The sequence below is a fragment of the Haliotis asinina genome, chromosome 1 (genome assembly GCF_037392515.1).
Source record: "Haliotis asinina isolate JCU_RB_2024 chromosome 1, JCU_Hal_asi_v2, whole genome shotgun sequence".
NCBI lineage: Eukaryota > Metazoa > Mollusca > Gastropoda > Lepetellida > Haliotidae > Haliotis > Haliotis asinina.
Window position 1 is genome coordinate 104,228,989 of NC_090280.1, and position 21,662 is coordinate 104,250,650.

General features: G+C 40.9%; 2 protein-coding genes across 2 annotated transcripts; one reads left to right on the plus strand and one right to left on the minus strand.

Moving 5' to 3' along the window:
* The first annotated feature begins 1,718 nt into the window (after positions 1-1,718).
* Positions 1,719-5,442, plus strand: LOC137277818 (uncharacterized). Its single transcript, XM_067809764.1, has 4 exons — positions 1,719-2,383; positions 3,404-3,475; positions 4,291-4,554; positions 5,294-5,442. The coding sequence occupies exons 1-4, from the start codon at positions 1,756-1,758 to the stop codon at positions 5,440-5,442; spliced, it is 1,113 nt and encodes a 370-aa protein (XP_067665865.1). The 5' UTR covers positions 1,719-1,755.
* A 6,444-nt stretch (positions 5,443-11,886) lies between these two features.
* Positions 11,887-12,447, minus strand: LOC137285621 (interleukin 17-like protein). Its single transcript, XM_067817748.1, has one exon. It carries the CDS (start codon positions 12,445-12,447, stop codon positions 11,887-11,889), a length of 561 nt encoding a protein of 186 aa, XP_067673849.1.
* Between the last annotated feature and the right edge of the window lie 9,215 nt (positions 12,448-21,662).

The following is a 21,662-nucleotide window of genomic DNA, read 5'->3' on the forward strand; positions in this document are numbered from 1 at the left end:
TTCCCTAATCCGCCGACTCGAGCGTGCCAGTAAGTTTCCGGGTCTGAAGTGCTTGTGATAACTAGCGATAGATGAGATGTGGACGAGATCTGGCGCGGTGGTGCGGTGGTTCATGCATTGCTCAGTACTCATCCATGACGTCATGTGAATGCGTAATAACTGAGGGATTACACAACAAACAAACCAGTATTTACACACTATTGTAAACACGGTCTAAAACATTACCCACCCACTAACCCCTTCCGTAACCTCCTGTAACCACAGATTTCAACAGCCGCGATCCCGGACAAGGATGGTAGTGCTTTGTTTACGGACATCTTCTGTCAAAGGATTCCAGCTGACGATGTCCTGTATTGCATCATTAACGTTTACTTTGAAAACACCGAGATATTTACGTGAGATTACGATATGTGCATATGTTATTATTTCGTGACACATCTTGACCGGAAGTGACGTTTTCCCGCTGCAGGGAAAGTCCACACCGATACCGTATCATCGCCTTGACTGATAAACCGCAAAGAAACATGGCATCGCCTAGAAATAGGACCTTCCGGATTACTTCTTTGGGTGGCATTTATCCACAAAGTTTGTCAATCTTGTACCTTCCGAACTGCCGTCCTCTGAAGTAGCTAACAATATGACGAGGTAAACAAAGCCCCAGCAATGAGAATTTACGACACACGATGATATGTCGTAAATCTCTCAAAGTCTGATTCGTTCGATTTCTCAGATTTCTCAGTGAGTGAGTGAGTGAGTGAGTGAGTGTAGTTTCACTCAGGAATATTCCAGCTGTACGGCGGTTTGTGGAGCAGATAATCCAGTGGTCAGCAGCATGAACATCGATCTGCGCAACCTGGAACCGATGACATGTGTCAACCAAGTCAGTGAGCTTGGCCACTGGATCCCGTTAGTCGCCCCTTACGACAAGTGTAGTCGCCATTTTTGGCAAGCATGGGTTGCTAAAGACCAGTTCTACCCGATTTTCATGGGTGAGATGTAAATTATGTCACACGTTTATGACAATACACGTACATTTCGTGGCATGACAGAATCACACGCTTTGGAACTAAGGCGCAATACTACCATCTGTCTTGTGTGTTTAGATGTGTGTGTGCGTTTGCGTGCTTTCGTCCGTCCGTCAGTACATACATACGTAGAAATACGTACGTACATACATACGCACAACATCCATCTATCCATCCATACATCCATACATACATAGATATATACATACGTACGTACGTACATACATACATACATACATACATCACCTTCCTAAGTCAAGCGAAAGTAAAATATGGACATACATCGCCATTCAGAAAGTGGTCAAATTACCATATTTGGTATAACGCTGCTTGAAATAAGAACACCAACTAGAATACAACTAAAAATAGATATGATATTGTGGTGATGATATTTCACCGTAATCATTATCCTTAATATTATAATTCAGCTTCTTGCTAATCCAACAAATCAGCGTTAAGGATTCCACCACGCATGCTAACTTCCGTCCGACACGATTCAGCTAACTGTGGGATTTTCAAGATGTTTATCAGTTTGCTGTTAATACACTGTCGATGGAGTTGAGGATGTTGGCGGACATCACGTGACAGTAGGACAAATCTATATGTATATCCTGGGGAAACCCCATAGTATTCTATATAGCACATCAGATCAATTCACTCTTCACTTCATCGTTTGCTGTCCCGAAATTTGCTGAAGTTAAACATTTGGGTTTCAAAGTCGATATCCAACATGATCTATGAGCTGTGTGTTCTAATCTGTGTAGGGATCCTCTCTACATCCGCTCTACCTGTCGACGACGCCTGGAAACACGTCGTCAGACAACGTCGTGACGTCGCCAACTGTCAACCACCTCAAGATATCAACCAACTCTTCCAGAGTCTCAACGCCAACACCGACGTCTCCATCTTTCTTCGTAACTCTCAAGGTGCCAGACCAAGGTCATATTTACATGGAGAGCTGAACACCCTCCAGGTATTCGACACTTCCAACCTCGACGGCATCACCTGTCCCACCAGCGTCAGTGACGACCCTCTCGACCCCCTGTGGAGGAGGTCCCTCTGTCCCTGGTACTACAACGTCACCAACCTTCCCGTCGGTCACTACCCAAGTGCCATCCCCCAGGCCGTGTGTAAGTGTGACAAGTGCGTTGACAATAACCAAAACCAATGCGAGAGAGTTTCCACTCAAATTCGAGTTTTGGAAGAAACTGGTTGTGAAAATGGTTTTCTCATTTACAAACCCAAACTCATTACTCACTTCGTTGGGTGTACTTGTGCCAAACGCCGAACACCAAAAGTGGGTTCCAACACCACCCCGACGTCATCAGATAGTGGAAGCGATTGTGGCGATTATGAATGTGCGGAATAGACGAGAGACTTGCAGACGATATTACAGATTAAAGATGTTTTCCTACAGTCAAACGCTTCCAGTGAGGAAATACACAGTTAGTCAGTGTCTGACAACCATCCTGTTAAACTACATATTTATTGTTTACACGCTGCATTTCCGTCCATATGTCTCAATGCATCGCCACATTTACTCAATCCATTTTCAATCATATATCAATTTATAAATTATTGTTTGTCTTTAATTTCTGTTGTCAGTTTGAATATTTGTGATATTTATTGTTTACGACTCATCGAACTTAATGCCTAATGTTCATGTTTTATTTATTCATTGATAAACGATTGTTTATGTTTTATACGTAATGTGAGTATGTGGATTTCTAAGTCTCAAGTGAAATATGCTCTTGTTATTTGCTCGTGATATACTCAATGCCATTCCATTCACCCAGCAACTGCTATACATTCATGTTGTTATTTGTTTTGTTGACACGTTGAATAAACATTTTTTTCTGAAAGAGAGCTTTCCTTCTCCACCAGTGTCAAACAAGAGTCAAGGGTCTGGCCTGTGATCTGGGCCTCCTTTCACAAAACAGCCTTTACTAAGGTTAACCTTAACTTTCATTCTTTAATACTGCACTAAGGTTACCGCTGTCCAGCACGGACTTGCTGACGTCATTATGTTGTAAGTGTCGTCACACAATTATCATGCTCATGCCTCTGAGCACTCTTGTCCATGTCACCTAAACTGGACACATCACATCACAATAACGTTTGAGGTAATTTGCGAGACCACGGGCAAACTGTCGCACAAATGGGTTGCGCAGCATAGAGAAAATGACATGCGCGCGAAGCGTGCAAAGGTTGGCAACGTACTTTCTTCGTTTCAGTTCGAAAAATATGTTTCATGTCAAAATAAAATATCGCCACCGTCAAAAGTATACACCCATTTCTACAATAGGTTGTGCTCTCACATTTCCAACCCCATGTTGAACAATTACTCACGTGGAATATTTTATATTCTGCACTTTAAGCGGAACTCAGACCCTTCTTCGCCTCCATTCCCCCTTCCAGCTTCCGGTTCAACGGAGTGAAGGAACAGGCGGGTATTATTCTATAGGAGCTGCCAGCGTAACGTCATTGTTTTGATCACGTGGCCACTAAAACTTCCGGTAGGCAGGAAAGTGTCAATACAACAGCACTAGCCGACAACGCACTAGCCGACGTTCTAGCATTATATACGAATAAGATCAATTTTTGTGAATTATTTACCACTTGCATCGGATTCTACGCAGCGATAGTCGTGTCATGCGTGGTAGTTGGTTGCACGATTCGGGGCCCACCATTCTACGCAGCGATGGTCGTGTCATGCGTGGTAGTTGGTTGCACGAATAGAATTTTAAAAGGTCCAGGCTTGAAATTTCATCGAATTCCGACTACCGATGAAAGAAGACGCAAGTGGCTTCAAGAATTGGACGCCCGATCATGATGGTGATCGCGTTTGTGGAGTTCACTTTGCATCAGGTTTGAATATATATATATTTTTTTGGTAATCCTCACCCCTAAAACATTTTTTTTCATCATCCTGATAATCTTGTGTAGACATTGTGCCAAATGGGTTATGGTTTCATACTCATTATCTCATGTGAACCATTTACAAAATTACGAGGGAATATAGTAATGAAATGATAATGACCTTTATCTATTTATTTTCTAAACAAGGTTATATTTTGTTTCTAATTTAGCACCCAATGCAGTAATATGTATGATGAAACTGTCCAGTTTTCGATCAGAACAACCCTCTTTCATTTGATGAGCAAGTGCAAGGCTATATTTTAGGAAACCTAAGTTAGGTCAGCTCAACGTTTTCTCTTTTACATAAATGTGTGATTTTCAGTCAAGGTTCTAAAATTATTTTCAGGACCTGCAAGCAGTGATCCCAGTGATCCTGATTATGTTCCTCATGTCAACATGGGATATAAGACTACAGCCATGATGACACCTGAAGGAAGAAGGGATCGCTTCAAAAGGGCACAGTGCAGGGAAAGCACCAAAAACCAACAAGCCAAGGATAGCCAAGAAAGGAGTAATGGTGCCTCCATTCTGCTGGAGCTGTCCCTCAGTGCATTTGCCAATGAGCAGAGTGAACAATGTGTTGAAGAAGAAGAAAATCAGCCAGCTCAAGGTATGTGAATAGTTATACTTCATAAATGGAAATAGTTGTTTTGTTCTTCATGTCTTATTTGATACAAAGAAACCTGAAATAATGGCCTAACAATTTGTGTTTATTATCTAGTGTTCACTTATTATCTCAGTTCGCTCTTTTCCCCAAGTCATCATGAGACTGAAAGCTGAAAAAAGAAGATAGGAGGAGATAGAAGAAAACCTACAAGCGGAATTACAGGAGACAAAACAACAGCTTCGATCTTGTAGGTTCAGTGACAAATTTTTGGAAGGAGACAAGAAGGATGCAAAGACATTGTTTTTCACAGGTATCCCTAATCATGTCCAGTTCTGTGCACACATACTTCCTGTCTCAATGGCTTTAATTCCTGCCAGCGTGCTCATGATGGTGTTGATGAAGCTTCGTCTGAATCTAGTGGACCAGGACTTGGGCTACATATTCGGAGTGTCAAGACAAAGTGTTAGTGACGTGATAAGTAAGACCCTTCCACCACTTGCCAACAAGTTAGCAATATTAATCCATTGGCCTGAAATAGACGACATATCAAGAAATATGCCTAAAGTGATCAAACAAACTTACAGAAAGTGTAGGGTCATTATAGAATGTTGTGAAATATTTATTGAGAGACCTGGAAATTTCGCAGCACAAGCAATGACATGGTCTAATTATAAAAGCCATAACACTATCAAGGTTCTGGTAGGAATTGCACCATATGGAACTGTCACCTTTGTGTCAATAGCCTTTGGTGGAAGGGTTTCGGACAAGGTCATCACACAACGCTCAGGATTTCTTCAGCTTTTGGAACATGGGGATCTGGTACTTGCTGATCGTGGGTTCCTTATTTCTGATGACCTGGCTGCGTGTGGTGTGCAGCTTGCCATACCATAATTTACAAGGGGGAAATCTCAGCTCAACCCTAAGGAAATTGAAATGGGAAGGAGACTGTCACGGGTCAGAATACATGTTGAAAGGGCCATAGAAAGAGTAAAAAACTTTAAGATTCTGAGCACCACCATGAAGATCAACCTTGTGCCTAAGTTTGACAGTATTATGACTGTGTGCAGTGCTCTGTCAAACCTCCATCCCAGTTTTCTTGTAATCATGATGGTAACTGATACTTATTGTTTATTAATTGGTTAACATGACCATTCAAGCATACTGTTAACAGTAATAATTGTCTTTCAAAGTGAAAACAAACACTGAATTAAGTGGCAACTTTAGTGTGTATTTTTTTCCATTTGAAATAGTGTTATGCTTGAGTTTAGAACAGCAGCTTTGAAACATAAAACCAATCCAGTTATCACATGCATATTATGAAATACATATCTTATTTAAAGACTGTGACATACCTGCCTACTAAGATAAACTTTTACAACATGACACAAATTCTATTTTCAAAATATTTTCTGTTGACATTGTTCAAATTATGTAACAAGAATAAAACAGTTAAAACAATTGTCATCCATTTTGTAGTTCATAATACAATTCAGTGAATTAGACATGACACATATAACGAAACCCCATGTTGTGAGCGAGTTTACTGTTACACATCAGTGTGCAATAATCCCTCTATATAGAGGTGGAAACTGTGTTTGTGGAAAAGATCATGTCATCACAATTATTTAATGCCTAGCAAGATAGGTATAATGCAACATTCAGAGCACACAGGCATATACACCTAACAATCCGACTCATTGAAGCAATTCTAGCTAGACTGATTAAAAGTATGGTTCATAAACACAACTGCTCTGCAATACACTTCACAGAAAGTTCTCATGTGAGGTTACTTTGTTACATGTATTCTGAAAAGATAATGTTTGATACAGAAAAAAATCCCTGTGTATGGTAATGTGAAGTTTGGATTACATGACAATGTGATTTTAAATTTATCCCATTACACAACTTGGACAATACCACGACCCCTTTGGTTTTCGTCGAATGTTGACACACTGATAATGGAACCAAGTGTACGAACAATTAGCTCCTTCACACATGATCATGCTACCATACTCCTCCTGCTGGCACAGGCACCATACCTCTGTGTCAACAGTGTCTGTGACAGCTTTGCTTGAATATGGTCTTGTATTTTCAAGTTTCCTGGAAATAATCTCAGGCAAAATGTGCATAAAGAAAAAGCTTTCGCACTTTGCGATAAGTGTTGCACAGAAATTATCATCCCTTGGCACACGAACAATTGTCATGACCTTATTTGTGAAGATGACGAAATCACAGTAACTGACATCATGCACATACATTTGAAGCTGAATTTGAGAGAAATATTTATGTCCTCTCTTCAGCTGTAGGTCCTTGCCCAAGCACAAAGTGTTATCCGCTACTGCAGTGAGTATGGCATGGTCCCTGTGCTTGTATGGACACTTTATTTCTAAGCACCCCCTTCCACAGCATGTGCACACAACTGTTCCATCACAGTTACCTCCCCTGCTTCATTCGCCCATTGTGCCAGAAGTGTTATGTGGAATAAATGTTACGAAAATTCTACCAATAGCGACGATAGACAAATAAACCCCAACAGGTTCATGATAAAATTAGGGAATGTGGTAATTCTTTCTAATTTCTGCTTATTCTTGTTCCGTCACTCCGTTCAACCGAAAGGGCTGGCAGGGGTAATGGAGGCGAAGAACGATCTGAATACCATGAGTGTCTCTTAAAATGTTGAATTAAACATATTTCACGTGAGTAATGACTAAACATGGGGTAAGAAATGTGAGTGCACAGTCAAGTGAGGAAATGTTCCTTTGATGGTGGCGATATTTTATTTTCAGATGAAAAATATTGTTTGAATCGAAGCGAGGAAAGTACATTGCCAACCTTTACTCGCTTCGCTCGCATATACGTAGACTTGTCATAATCTCTATGCTGCGCAACCCCATTTACGCTACAGTTTGCCAGTGGTGAGACGTTGCCCTAAACAATGCTTTGTGACGTCAGCAGACTGTTGCTGGGCTATGGGGATTGCCTAAGCACCTGTCTCTGTGTTCAAACGAAACCGCATAGTTGTCTGTCCCAAATCTACATTTTGTCTGCAATACTTTATAGACAGAACAACTGCGGTATGAAAAATAATAATGTATGGCGATTTATATAGCGCAATGTACAGATGTGTCTTGTTCAGAGGCTGAATACAACAAAAATAGGTCAGTATGTCAGCGAGAAAGGGTGTCAAGAAGGGACTCCAACTTAACCTGAATAATCCTCATTCTTGGTCCCATTGTTTGCTGAAGAAAGCAACCTAGGATTGTCATTAAACTGATAGTGAACGTCATCCACGAGATGCAATCATACATCCTTAGACAGACAAGGAAGTCGACGCCGCCATGACGTGTCCACTGTACACAATATATGGAGCATAATGACCTTCCGCCTACTCAAGTGATATCAGTATATCGTGTAACACACAGGCCGCGAGGTCCGTCCACGCTGAGAGTAACCGAGACGAGACAGAATGTTGTAGAGGTACATGGGTTGTATCACTTTGTTGGATCTGTTACCGTTGATCTACTTACTGCGCCCAGTCTAATGACCTGACATAATGTATTTTAGTGAGCAATAGATATACATATTTTGCAATTCAAATCCCCTTTCAACACCCTCGTAATATAATTAGCACCTTCGAAACTAAAATATCTCTGATACTGTAGATTTTCGTGTTTACGGAACAATACGGATGTGGCTGTAGAAAAGCTGTAAAATATGTAAAAACTCTTCTAGAATCTCATTGGCTATTCACAGGCGACTCACACGATGGTGATTGGCTCATTTCTTTGTGGGGATGTTGTGTGAGTTCATTCATGAAATGTGGCTCTTATCAAGCGAAGCGCCTCGGAAACAACGTCACAGCCACTAGCCACCCCCTCCATGTACTTTGTGAATTGAAATAAACCCTGGGAAGGACTCGACTAACATCTAGTCTTTGAAATGAAAATATTTTACAGAAGAAAACAGTATTCATAAAATGCAATGAGAAGGAGCCTAGAGCCTTTATTCGTTTCGAGAAACCGAACCTGTGGTAATCTAGACTCGCTTCCTATTCTAGACTTGCATGGATTTTCTTGGATATATTTTGTTACACTTTCTGTACGGCAGACTAGGGAAGGACTACCAGAAAGGCAATTATTTGAAAACAATGGGAATCACAGACTTCTGACTAAAATATCATGAAAATGTTACAAAAATTATTTATGACCACGAATTCCCCAGGACAGGTGTCCGTTCTTCTGTGACTACTACTACTACTACTACTACTACTACTACTACTACTACTACTACTACTACTACTACTACTACTACTACTACTACTGCTGCTGCTGCTGCTGCTGTTGCTGCTACTATTACTGTTTGAGAGACATTCTTTGAGTTGTAAGTCACAAGAATGATAAGTCTCTATGGATGATCAACTTCATTATTCTAATAATAGCGACGTTTCGGATCAATCAAAACGTTGCCGGCCTATGTTCTCGGTGTCCAATCGTTGGGATCTTCTATTTTACTTTAAATGAATCGTCAACATAGCCATGTCCAATATTTCACATATGTAGGTGGGTGTTGGGGGGTTGGATAGAAAATCACTTTAACAGGCGATTGTAGTTTCAAGTTGCTTTTTTATGCTCTTTAATATCTAAGTTTGATTCTAGCGGACTTCTTTCTATCTCGTGCTCACAAATGTAATGTATGGATTATTGTCATATATGTCATATACGCCTTCTTGTCTTCTTTATGAGCCACAATATCAGGTGATAACTCTCTTTTGCTCATGCACTACAAACTGATGAGTTACTAAAGACAGTGTTATTATATTCCCTGGACACCTTCAGCTCTTGGCTACTGCTCTAGCAGGACTTCCCCGAATGATGTATTGCACGGGAGTTGTCTTCTGGACCTCAAGTCGCCACCTCCGCCATGAAGATGACGTCACAGCTGGCACGTGTCGATTAGCCAATGGCTGATGTATATTTCCCACACATAATAAACGTAAGGCACGGACGCTAATTACAACAATAAGTAACAGCATTGAGTAACACTACAACATATTTTACTCGAATAATAACATGCATTACGTTCATGTAGCCAGTGAATATGCATGACTGTAGTTTCAAAGTTTTACACAGATTATAACAATCAACCATGTAATTTAATGATATTCCTGCTTAACAACGGTATTACAATCGACCTACCGCACCTGTGAAATACGACATGATGTTATCCATAAAAGTTGTCAGTTTTTGTATTTCAAAAAGACAATCAAAGAAGAAATCTAATTTTTCCTTCAGAATGTAATAAGATTGGTATTTCAGACGCTGTTCGGTAAGCCTGAACTAGTAATGGCGTCATTGAGTCCAGATAGTGGTTTCACGGAGCCAGGGTGAATCACGGAATGCACAGAATCGAACCCCAGCAACTAACCAATCTGTTTTCGAATTTGTTCTTGTTGATGCTTGCTCCAACTGCTGTCTTTGTGTAAGCTGCTTGTATTGTACTGACAATCGCAAGGTGTACCTTAATACCCATATGGTACAACATAACCAATATATAGAGGGTACCATGTGAGTGCCCATGTCATACTATTGTTATGACACAAGTGCGTAAATGTTTTCTCGAGCGAGAGCGAGGGCTGTACCGATATTTAGGTACTAGTGTCGTTAACATAGTGTGATTTGGGCACGAATGTAATATTCTATTTTTCACCGAAGTCGTCAAATTCAGGGAAACAAACCTAAATCTACTTTCAAACATAGGCTGGCTACCCGCCGTCGCCGCATGTGGAACGCAACGTCAAGGAAGAAACGTGACCATGAAAATGTGAGATTTTGCCCCAAAACATAGTCTGAAAAATATGAACCCCACTATTTTCGGCCTTGTAGGTAACAAATATCAATATGAGCACATATCACTTTTGCCTAGGAACCATTGTTTCTGTACGTCGTCCTCTGTGAGGTCATTGATGAGGACGTTCACACTTTCTTACCGTGTTTGTGCACAAATCTGTACGACTAACATGGATAATAAAAACATTATCACACTCGAGCAAGTGTGTCATGTGACTTACACGAAAATCGTGCAAAATTATGCATTACAATAACACTTGCTCGGGCGTTACAAAAATTCACTCTGGTTTCACACGTCAAACTCCAGACAATAATTCACTCTGGTTTCACACGTCAAACTCCAGAAATTAATTCACTCTGGTTTTACACGCCAAACTCCAGTTTGCCAACACCGAACGTTTTATGGAAAAGTTGGTTAGACTAGAGATCGACCCTGTTCCTCGGCAACAGTTCGTAAACTGAAATTAGTGTTGGTGACATGTTGCTGAATGTTCTAATTTTAAACTCGAGTTTGGCATCATGTGTTTTCAAGCATTAGCTTGCCTTGTGAAGTCCGTTTAATGGGTCGGGGTGGACAAAGTGGTCGTGAGGATGTTTGATGTCCTATCTCATTTGTAAGTTTTGAGAGATATTGTGATAAAACACACTTACCACCCAACTTACCCACGCATGTTACCTTTAGCGACTCTATTGCTCTGTGGCGAGTATGTAACAGACGTCAATCACAATGACGTCACAATGACAATGACTCACTTATGGCCTGCTACTGCACGTCAAGCATACCTCCGCCCATCCATTCACCACCCCACCTCCCCGTCGACACTCACATAGTCCGGATGCAGTGTCAGGTCAGGAGTGAGGAGAGCTCCTTGTCACGCAGAGTAGCTACAATTTTCTTGATGGGTGCGATGGGTGATGTTGATGTGGTTTTGTTGCAACATTGCTTCAGGTGGTCTAAAGCCAAACAAACTCATTCACTTGCCCACTCATTCAAACATAGGCCGAGTTATGTACAAGTAATTTGATCCTCGACTAAACAGGAAGTAGGAAGACTTCCGGTCAAAAACAACATTTATTTAACGTATCAAAGACAAACACGTTAGTAATTTACGGATGGATCTGGATGGAATGACATTGCGGATTGCATAATGAACTAAATGACAAAAATATTGTCTATCAAAATAATTGTGTATAGTATTTCATTATACAAAAATACGAATAACAAATATACTCGCTATAAACATTCCTTCATGTAAAATATCTTAAAAAAATATTAAAAATGGCACAATTCTTGGAAGGATACGTGAAGGAACACAGTATCAATGGACGAAAAGTTTGAAATTGTGGATATCAACCTAAACCGAAGAAGCTGGAGAGATGACACCCCCACCCTTGTAAAGTGGCGCTGTCACCAATAAGTCTCTGGTTTAGGAGGCCCAGGGAGAACCGTCACAACCGTTTCCACTGAGTGATGCTGTCGGGGTGGAGCTCAACCAGCTGTCGGCCGTCGCACACAGGTGCAGCCTACATGGAAGTCGATGCTTTTAGGCTTGTAGATATAGAAACCATTTCTACAGTCTATTTTTTCTAAAACTCGGATTTGAGTGGAAACTCTCTCGCACCTGGCTTGGCGTTCGTTGACACATTCCGGACATCTACATACGGCCTGGGGGATGGTGCTTGGGTACTGATTACTGTAGTTGATGACGTTGTAATACCAGGGACACAGGGACCTCATCCGCAGGGGGTCGGTAGGGTTGGCACTGACGTTGGTGGGACAGGTGATGAGGTTGGAACTGTTGGGTGTGTCGCTGGTGTTCCACTCTCCATGTGGATATGACCCTGGTCTGGCACCTTGAGCGTTACGAAGAAAGATGGAGACGTTGGTGTTGGCGTTGAGACTCTGGAAGAGTTGGTTGATATCTTGAGGTGGTTGACAGTTGGCGACGTCACGACGTTCTCTGACGACGTGTTTCCAGGTGTCGTCGACAGGTAGAGCGGATGTAGAGAGGATCCCTACACAGATCAGAACACACAGCTCATATATCATGTTGGAAAAATAAGTTCTTGCAACCAGCAGCTCACTGTCAGAATGTGACGAGGTGTAGAACACAGGCCAAATGATGAGCGTGGAGATTTAAGTTGACCGTCTGTCAGAGACAGGGAGCTTATTTTATACACCAACAAATCCGGTTACAGGTACTATGTCCGCAGTATCATTACGGCAATTTCCTCTGGTGATGTGATGGTAAGTGTTTAGTCATCAACCATACATCTACCTGATTAGGACGTAAACAACAGCTAAATATGTACGTTCAGTATAGAAATTGGTTTTAACTTGGCATCCCCCCTTGGGATTTCCCCCCTCTCGAGCTCCATCACCACTCCCAGAGTTGACGTCAGGCCATGATGATTATCCAACAACTGATGCCTGTTGCTGAAACTGACGATGCCTCCAGACCATGCATAAACATAGATTCATTTAATTTGTTGCCCAGCTTTGGCACTAACAACATGTAAACTTTTGATGCTACAACTACAACTACCTAACTGAAGGGCTGGTATAATAGTATGGTATGATGATGTTATTGTTTTGCTTCAAGTTGCAACACGAGATTCTTCAAAGACATTTAGAGCTTGGTGTGGCAATGTGGTAAGACTAATGGATTAACAATATGGGTTATTTTCCACCACGTTTCTGGGCTAGTTCTTGCCTTTTGATAGTGATGGTTGTATCGTTGCGGAGTTGTATGAGGTCAGATACTCAATTGTTGGAGGCCGCATTCGATGCTGATGATGAATTCGTTTGAGCTGATTGCGTCGTGAACCACCTGACCACGGGGTAAGAACCAGTACAGAAACGTTGTGAAAATAAATCCAGAAGTTGTTATCCGTAAGATTTGTCTTGTATCAGTGGCAATATGTTTAAAATTGGCAAGCCTCTTGAAACACAGGTGTAACGTGGCATTGACGGATCCAGAGAGGGTGCGTGGGGGTACGTATCCATTTTGTCCATTAATTCTCCAGTGGCCGACGTATTTGGTACCTTTGATCAAACTTTTGTGGTGGCGAATTTCGATTGCTTTCAAAAGTTTTATTCTTGTGAAGTACTGATTTGTGGTCAATAGGATCTCGACTTTGTGAAACTCGCTTAGATGGGTAGAGAATGTTTTGTGGTGATCTGAGAGGACTGACATTCTGTCTGCCTTGGATGTTGAAGTTGTATGACGTTTTATGCGGAACGGGGATTTCACCGTAAGTGGCAAGTACAATCGACTTCGGTTTGTTATCCTGCAAATCCTGATAGATCGAAAGTACAGCTAAAAGCTGGATTAATTGGATTTGGTACTATATATTTACTGGATGGCGAGTTTAACCACTCTTAACATAAATGATTCTTTTATATGATTCATTTGTTTCACCACATGACAGGGATATTCTAAATGCCCCAAAACCTATTCTGATTTCAACATATCTGAAATTGACAAGGGAAAGATATTTATTGAAGCTGCTAGCTTCCCTATTACGTTTTCAACCGGACGAGCCTGTCTGCAATCAATAAGAAATTATTGAAAAGAGATGCCCAGTACCCTCAACCACCCGACACAGGGACGCCACCTGACACAGGGGCGCCACAATGCAGTCTCGTCTTTGCTAGCTGCGTTGGGGTACTGAGGACCAGTTCTGCCCCTTGTCCACAAACGGGCAAGGGAATGGTGACCCAGGACACGTCACGAGCAGGTTGCCCTTGTTGCATTTATGCCATGCTGCTTATAAACACTACGATTCGTCTGTTGAAACTTCCAGCAATGATCACGAATGACCCCGGAACATTGTGTGGAAAGGATTAAAGAAGATTCATCCATAAAATATCTTGGTCATCTAAAACAACTTCTAAATGCCGCTAAGAGACATCAGTAATCACGTGTATCCTGTCTGTGGACATTTTATATGACTTGCACGATATCCTCAAGGTGACTCGGCGATCATAACGAGAGACCCACAGATGGCCTGAACTGGGAGAGGTAGAGACAGGAATAGACCGTTTCATGTGCAGACACCAGGAGATGCGCACATACCACCACGTGCCGCGTGTGTAATTATCCACGTTACCGCCCATCGATTCACGTAGTTTGGAAAGTTTTAAATCAGTTCTTTCAAGACATCAATGACTGTGTAAATTTCCAGGAATATTTAGGAAATGTGTACAGTTCCCGATTCACTCAATAAATGTGCACATTTTCTGACATTTTCAGTAAACATACAAATTGCCTGATATTTTACACATTTTCTGATATGAAGTTCTTGCTTAATTTGCAATGAAATCAGGAGAATACAAGTCAAAACGAAGCAATTACAATGTTAAGTTATAACAGCTAAGTGTTTGATTCTGTGAGTAGGAAATGTTTGCATGACAAAGACATTAGTATCTATGTCGAAACGTCGCACTCACTGAAAAAAGTTGTATATCCATAAATCATAGTCCTAATCCTTCATGCACAAGCCTATCAAAGATGGAAATATTCTAATTATTTGAAGTCCGTCACAGAACAAACAGATGAGCTAAATCTTTTGACATCAAAACGAAATATTGACAATGTTAAGAGGATAGAGTGGTGAATCCTGTTGTAAGTATCGCTTTAGGAGTATAAAACTGGATGAGTTAAACCTTTTTTCGCCAGCAAAATTTCAGCAATATGGAGACAAGAACAAATGATTTTATGCATAATAAGTAATCTTAAATTTTGAAAATACACTGTCAACGATGGACAGTAAAATAAACAGATTATCACAGATGCGAATTTAAAACTAGTAATTAGATCTAAAACAGTATAACTATAGATGACAATACAAGGTAAAACAGGCTATATATTGTTAACAACTGAAGGTAGATCACCTTACAAGGGACCATGGGGACTTACCGTACATTTGCCTCCTACATGAACCCTAGCTTCATTTACACCATGCCTTCAACATTTAGACAAATCTAGCCATTCATTAAATTACACATATGCTACGATTAAAATCAGTGGAATGTTTTACTGTACGTTCAATGTTTTGGGACTTATTCTGAGGTGGACAATAATTTTTACAGTACTTTAACCCCTCGAGGATACAGCCACTAACAATCTGAGTTACTAATTCAAACTTCCCATAAAACATATATTTATTTGCATATCATTTAACAAATGTAATCATTGTGAAATCTAGTAATTGAATGAGAACTGTTATTACTAAAGAGATCCTTCATAGTTCGTGATTTAGAGTATTTTTTCTGCCTTGCGATGGAATGTTCAACACAGTCTTTCATCACAAGGGATACAAAAAGGAGGATCCTCAAATTTCGATAGGTATGTTCATGAGTATGTTCATGTGACCAAGTACGACATCGTCGGGTAGATATGGACTACTAACCCAATTAGGTGTAACCAATATCAGAAGTATGAACAAGACCCATCTCAGTTCCGGTCAGCATTTCTAAAGACGGCATAAGCTGTAGAGGTCATATTTCGTCAACAGCTGCTAGAAAAAAAGAGGAATCTGATAGAAAATCAGTGCTTTTTAGCAAGGAAGAGTATTTTGTAGTGGTGGATGAACTAAAGGTCACAATATGTTGATAGGACGTCACATAGCCATTGCTATGGAATCCCGCAGTGTGCTCATGTAGAAATGCTGGTTCGTAAGCGTTCTGATTCTTCCCAACCTCCTCGCTACGTGCACACATTGATGACATGTTCGACATGTGAAGCGTGCCCACGTTTACACAGGTCATAGTGGGAGAGACAAAATGATCAAAGTGTTAGATAAGTATGCCTACATCATCCGTGTGTCCAGCGCCAGAAGATGAGAAAGCGTGACACTACCAAAGGTGTGGTTGTAAGACCGATTGCAGTGAATTTACCGCATCAGTCATCATGTGACCAGATTTGTTGATGGCACATGGCAAGCCTCGTCATCCCCAAAGCCAGGGATCTGTAGACCATCTTTAGTGAGTGAGATTAGTTTTACGCCGCACTGGGCAATATTCCAGCTATATGGCGGCGGTCTGTAAATAATCGAGTCTGGACCAGACAATCCAGTGATCAACAACATGAGCATCGATCTGCGCCTTTGGGAACCGATGACATGTGTCAACCAAGTCAGCGAGCCTGACCACCCGATCCCGCTAGTCGCCTCTTACGACAAGCATACTCGCCCTTTATGGCAAGCATGTTGCTGAATCCTATTCTACCCCGGGACCTTCACGGGTCTAGGCCATCTTTAACTGTGACATCATGTATATGTTAGTTGCTTGGCTAGTGGACAATGACACAACTGACTTGTCGAGTGAATTACTACATGTGAAGTTCCAGAAAAAAACAAAACAGCAGCCATTACTCCGGAAGCAAGCATTCACCTTTCAGATCCCAGTTTGGAGCCGAGAGTAGGTCGTCGTTCTTCTAACCTGTGTAACTGAATACCTAGGGGTATGTCTTGCTAACAGAAGTCTCCGATAAGGTAACAGGAACTTTGGATCTTTCACGGGCAATAATCCAGAACGAAAAAAAAACGTTTATAAACGGTACGGTATTTATTCAAAGTTTCGGGAAAACAATATTGACATAATATACAATAGTCAGGTGAATTGTACAATGGAGCATAATGACATATTGAAGTTTGTTAAAGCAACCATTTATGTATTGAATCATGTTTCCACTTCCTGCATTGTAAAACAATATACACTCAATAAATGCAGATCAACACATGTTAAGTGGGTATATAAACATATAGAATAACTGATACATAATTGCATGAAAATCTATTATTCGACTTTATCTTTGAATGCTTAGAATATATGTCACAATATATGCATAATGTATAATGTTCCCTAAATTAGAATCACTTGTACGAAACAACTGAACATGGCCTGACTGAGGATACCGGTTATTCATGAAATGCAGAGTTTGTGTATGTAGCTTAACAGGTTTGTGTATGTAGCTTAACAGGTTTGTGTATGTAGCTTAACAGGGCGGTTGTAAGACACTGAGTATATTCCGGTGTTTCCTCGCCGGGCCATACTTGTCATATCCTCCAGCCTCATCGTCACACAACACAGCCTCTCGCTGATAAAATAAGTAACAGCCCCGCGTCAGATTCTCAACGGAGACAGAGCAGAACAACCAACTACCCTCCCTAGACGCCCTTGTATCCCGTACCTCCTCCAACCATCTCCAGACCACTGTTTACAGAAAACCCTCCCATACGGATCAGTACATTAACTACAGCTCCTATTATCCTCCTAAAGTTAAGACCGACATCTTATCTATTCAACTCAACAAATCTACATGAAGACATTCAACACTTGAAGAGAGCCTTTGTAAAACTAAACATCTACCCATCCAAAAGAACCATTGGTGCAACCCTATCACCTCCCCCAAAAGACCCAAACACAGATTTAGACCCATTCACGAGCTCTACTCCTTACACGCACGTCCAAAAGAAACGGTACAGGGAATATTTTGCCCATAACATGCACACATAAAGAAACAACACATGATGTTTGAAAAGATATTTGTATTTTATAAACAGATAGATAATCAAAATAATTTCCAGAGATTCATCTATATTTATCAATAACAACAAACACGGAAAAGGTCTTGAAACATGAGAATGCCATTTGTCCTGTATTCGATCAGGTAACAATGTATAGACTGTTGCGCAGTGGAACTGAAAACTTATGATGTGTCGCAGTGTGCTGCTTAGGGAACTAAACGTGACTCTCTTGGCTAAGTGGATGAAATAATATAAGCAACAAACATGGGAAACTAAACGTAAATCTCTTTTAACAAATGCTAATGGGATAAGAACTGGTTACTCAAATATATGATAATTATATATAATAATTAATTTATAAAGCGCCTAGTTTCCAGGCATAGCCTGCTCAACGGCGCTGAGAATAACTGCATAATAAAGTTGTTTGAGGAAGATATTAAGAGTTAGTGACTGAAAAGGTAGGTCTTGAGGAGTCGTTTGAATGATGAGATGGAGTCAGCAGACTTTATGTTGATTGGCAGGATATTCCATAGTTTCGGAGCGAACACAGAGAACGCATTTTCGGCAAGCCTAGTTCTTGTGGATGGCACGTGAAGCAGACACTGGTTGGATGAACGAAGAGTTCGGTGAGGCCGGTATGTGGTGAGGAGATCCATCAGATAACGGAGAGAGGTCTGGACAAAGAGTGCAGAGTACGTGAGGAGGAGCCAATGGAACACAGAGCCAAGATGGAACGGGATCGAGTGAACAGGATTTGGGTGTGGCTGCCTGGATAACTTTACTATGCTCGTCTTCAGTCACAGAATTGAAGTTGACCAGATATAACCCTGATAAGACTGAAGCTGTATTGTTCTCGACAAAAGCAGGTAACAAGCTAGACAAATTACATCTTGACGGCTGTAACATTAAAACTGTACCTTTTCATAAACATCTTGGTGTAACATTATCTTCAAATGGAGGTTCGTCACATTAATGATATATTAAAGAAAACCTCCAAAATGATAAATTCCACGAGAAAGGTAAAATTTTTAGCTAAAAAGAACAACGCTTATAATAAGATCTACACTGTTTTCATTCGTCCGCATTTTGAATATGCGTGTGAATTGTGGGATGGTTACATAACTGAACACACTAACTCTCTGGAACAGTTACAGTTAGAAGCAGCTCGTATAATGACAGGACTTTAAAAATATACTTCTCGTGATCATTTGTATTTTGAAACTGGTTGGGAAACTCTTAGTGAACGTAGGAGAATAGAAAACTTTGCTTGTTTTATAAAATTCTTCACAATATTGGATCATCTTACCTTCAGGAACTATCACCTACATATGTAGGAAAAAAATCATCTTACAACCTTCGTAACCCTTCAAACTCCCTTCTATTTACGAGACAGAAACTTTCCTCATCATCTTTTTTTCCATCTACGATACGAATGTGGAACAATATTCCCATAGAAACAAGACAAATAGATTCTTTAACAGGTTTTTAATTAAGAATTCAAAGTAAAATAATTGTAGCCCCGTCTTTATTTCCGTCTGGTACAAGGAAATTGAACATTCTCCACACAAAACTAAGGTACAATACAAGTCCGCTAAATTTCGACTTATTCAGAATTAATTTAAGATCAGATGCTTCTTGTAACTGTAGTTATTCTTATGAAAACTCATGCCATTATCTTTTAGAATGTTCTTTATATACAACGCAGCGCAAATATTTGTTTGTAAATGAAAATACTCTCGTTAAACATCGCATAACCATTAATTTGGATTAATTGTTGTTTGGTCATGCTACTCGGTCACTTCATATTTTTTGAACATGTGCATAGATATATTAAGCTAACTGAAAGCTTTTTGTAGTTTATTCTTGTATATATTATTCCCACAAATCCCTGATTTCAGTGTTTTCATATTCTAAATATGACGTATGCAACTTCTTGGAGAGGGCGTTCCTAAGTTGGATAACTTGTGCCCAATCCATTTCATTTTTGAATAAAATATGTTTAAACAAACAAACATGCGTACGAGCATTATCATGCTTGATTCATCGATAAAGACGACTCGATTCCAGTCTCTCTTGGACCATTGGAGGTGACGTTGGACCCACAGCAGACGTTGAAGTTGATGAAACGGCGTCAATATTGGTCCACGATATGGACGTCGAGAATGGAGATTGGCAGCCAGCAACTGATTTCGAATGGTCAGTGAGGACAGTCGACCTCTAACATCTCAGCCCTGGCCGGCAAAAATCTGTCACGTAGGTGACGTATGACAATTTGACGGTCTTCTGCCCGTGACGTCACACGTTGACGACCCGACTTGGGCGATCAGGAGTGGTGCCAGTTTGTCATACAAAGTACGCCGGCTGCATCCCATTGCTCTTGCGACGTCACTGATCTTCCCGCCTGCAATTTAACATGCCAACGGCGCGTTCACGTTGCACATTTGACAATCATGGTATTTAAAGTACATTTAGAACTGTAGTTTAAAAGTGTTTTACTAAATTCTTGAGGCCAATGCAAACACGTGCAAATGAAAAAAACGTCGATGCGAAGATCACGTGATCGACTGCACGTGCAAAACCTGATTTGGCACTAACGTCATTTGCACGACGAATGGATGGGTTTGAGTGAGTTTTGCTAACGTTTTTCAAGAGTTGAAAGATAGGGATCCCATTTCGGATACATGGATGTATCATCAGAGACAAATTATTCATTAATTTAAAAAATTACATTTTGTGAAGTTTCTTTTTTGACTCAGTATATATTGATGAACTATGAAAATTACATTTAACGATCTATCTACGTCTTGCCTGAACAAGCTAATGGTACAAATCGTGGCGAACAGTCACCTAAATCAACCAAACCTGTACATACACTGACCGATTCGACAGTTTCCCAAGTTGTCAAGAACACGTGGTCTGACCGCGCGTGAAAAAGCATGCTTCTCTGTGAGAGGCTTTTGCGCGATCCATACATATGTTTAGTCTCCAGATCATAGACACATCATGATTCTGTGAATTTTATGAAAGTGATCAGTATCTGGTATGTCCATCTCATACATCAATACATGCGGCAACTGGGCGTCGCACTGAGTAGGCCAAACACTGGGTAACATGCAGGGGTGCCCTTCTCCACTCCTCATGCAGCGCCTCAGCAAGCTGCTACCTGTTTCCTGGAAGCACAGGTCTTGCAGGCACTTGTCGACCCAAATGGTCCCAGCGATGCTGAATGGATTACATGTCAAGTGACCGTGCAGGCCAAGGCGAAATCCCTGGGGACGTTGTCCGTTTTGGAGTAGCTGCGAGACGGACAGCACAACTGGGCGCACTATCTGGTCGATGTACTCTCGAGCATTCAAATTTCCATTCACCACAATGACATCGATCTGTCTTCACAACGACATGGATCCGCCATGAGACCGCCCCCACCACATGGAATCGCCCCCCGGATACAGTTATGTTGTTGATAACGTTCGCCTCGTCTTCGACAGACTCGAGCCCGCCATCATTTATGGAGCATGAGCAACTTGCTCTCGTCAGACCCTTTGCCAATGGCTGTTTTCAATAACCTTCTTCATGCGAACGAAGGTAAAAGACCAACAGTCGACAACAATATAAAATGTATCATTTATAAATAAATAAATAAAAATAAATAAATAAAACCCGAGTGAAAGTCACAAATCGGCCATCTCTGATCACATCCAATTCAACCTAAATTACCACGGAAACAGGACT

Excerpts from the sequence above, each read along its gene's own strand:
- LOC137277818 (XM_067809764.1), top strand. The coding sequence starts at position 1,756 with ATGATCTATGAGCTGTGTGTTCTAATCTGTGTAGGGATCCTCTCTACA. Across the intron at positions 3,476-4,290 it reads CGGAGTGAAGGAACAGGCGG|GACCTGCAAGCAGTGATCCC; the intron begins GTATTATTCTAT and ends AATTATTTTCAG. Across the intron at positions 4,555-5,293 it reads AGAAAATCAGCCAGCTCAAG|CCTTTGGTGGAAGGGTTTCG; the intron begins GTATGTGAATAG and ends TTGTGTCAATAG.
- LOC137285621 (XM_067817748.1), bottom strand. The coding sequence starts at position 12,447 with ATGATATATGAGCTGTGTGTTCTGATCTGTGTAGGGATCCTCTCTACA.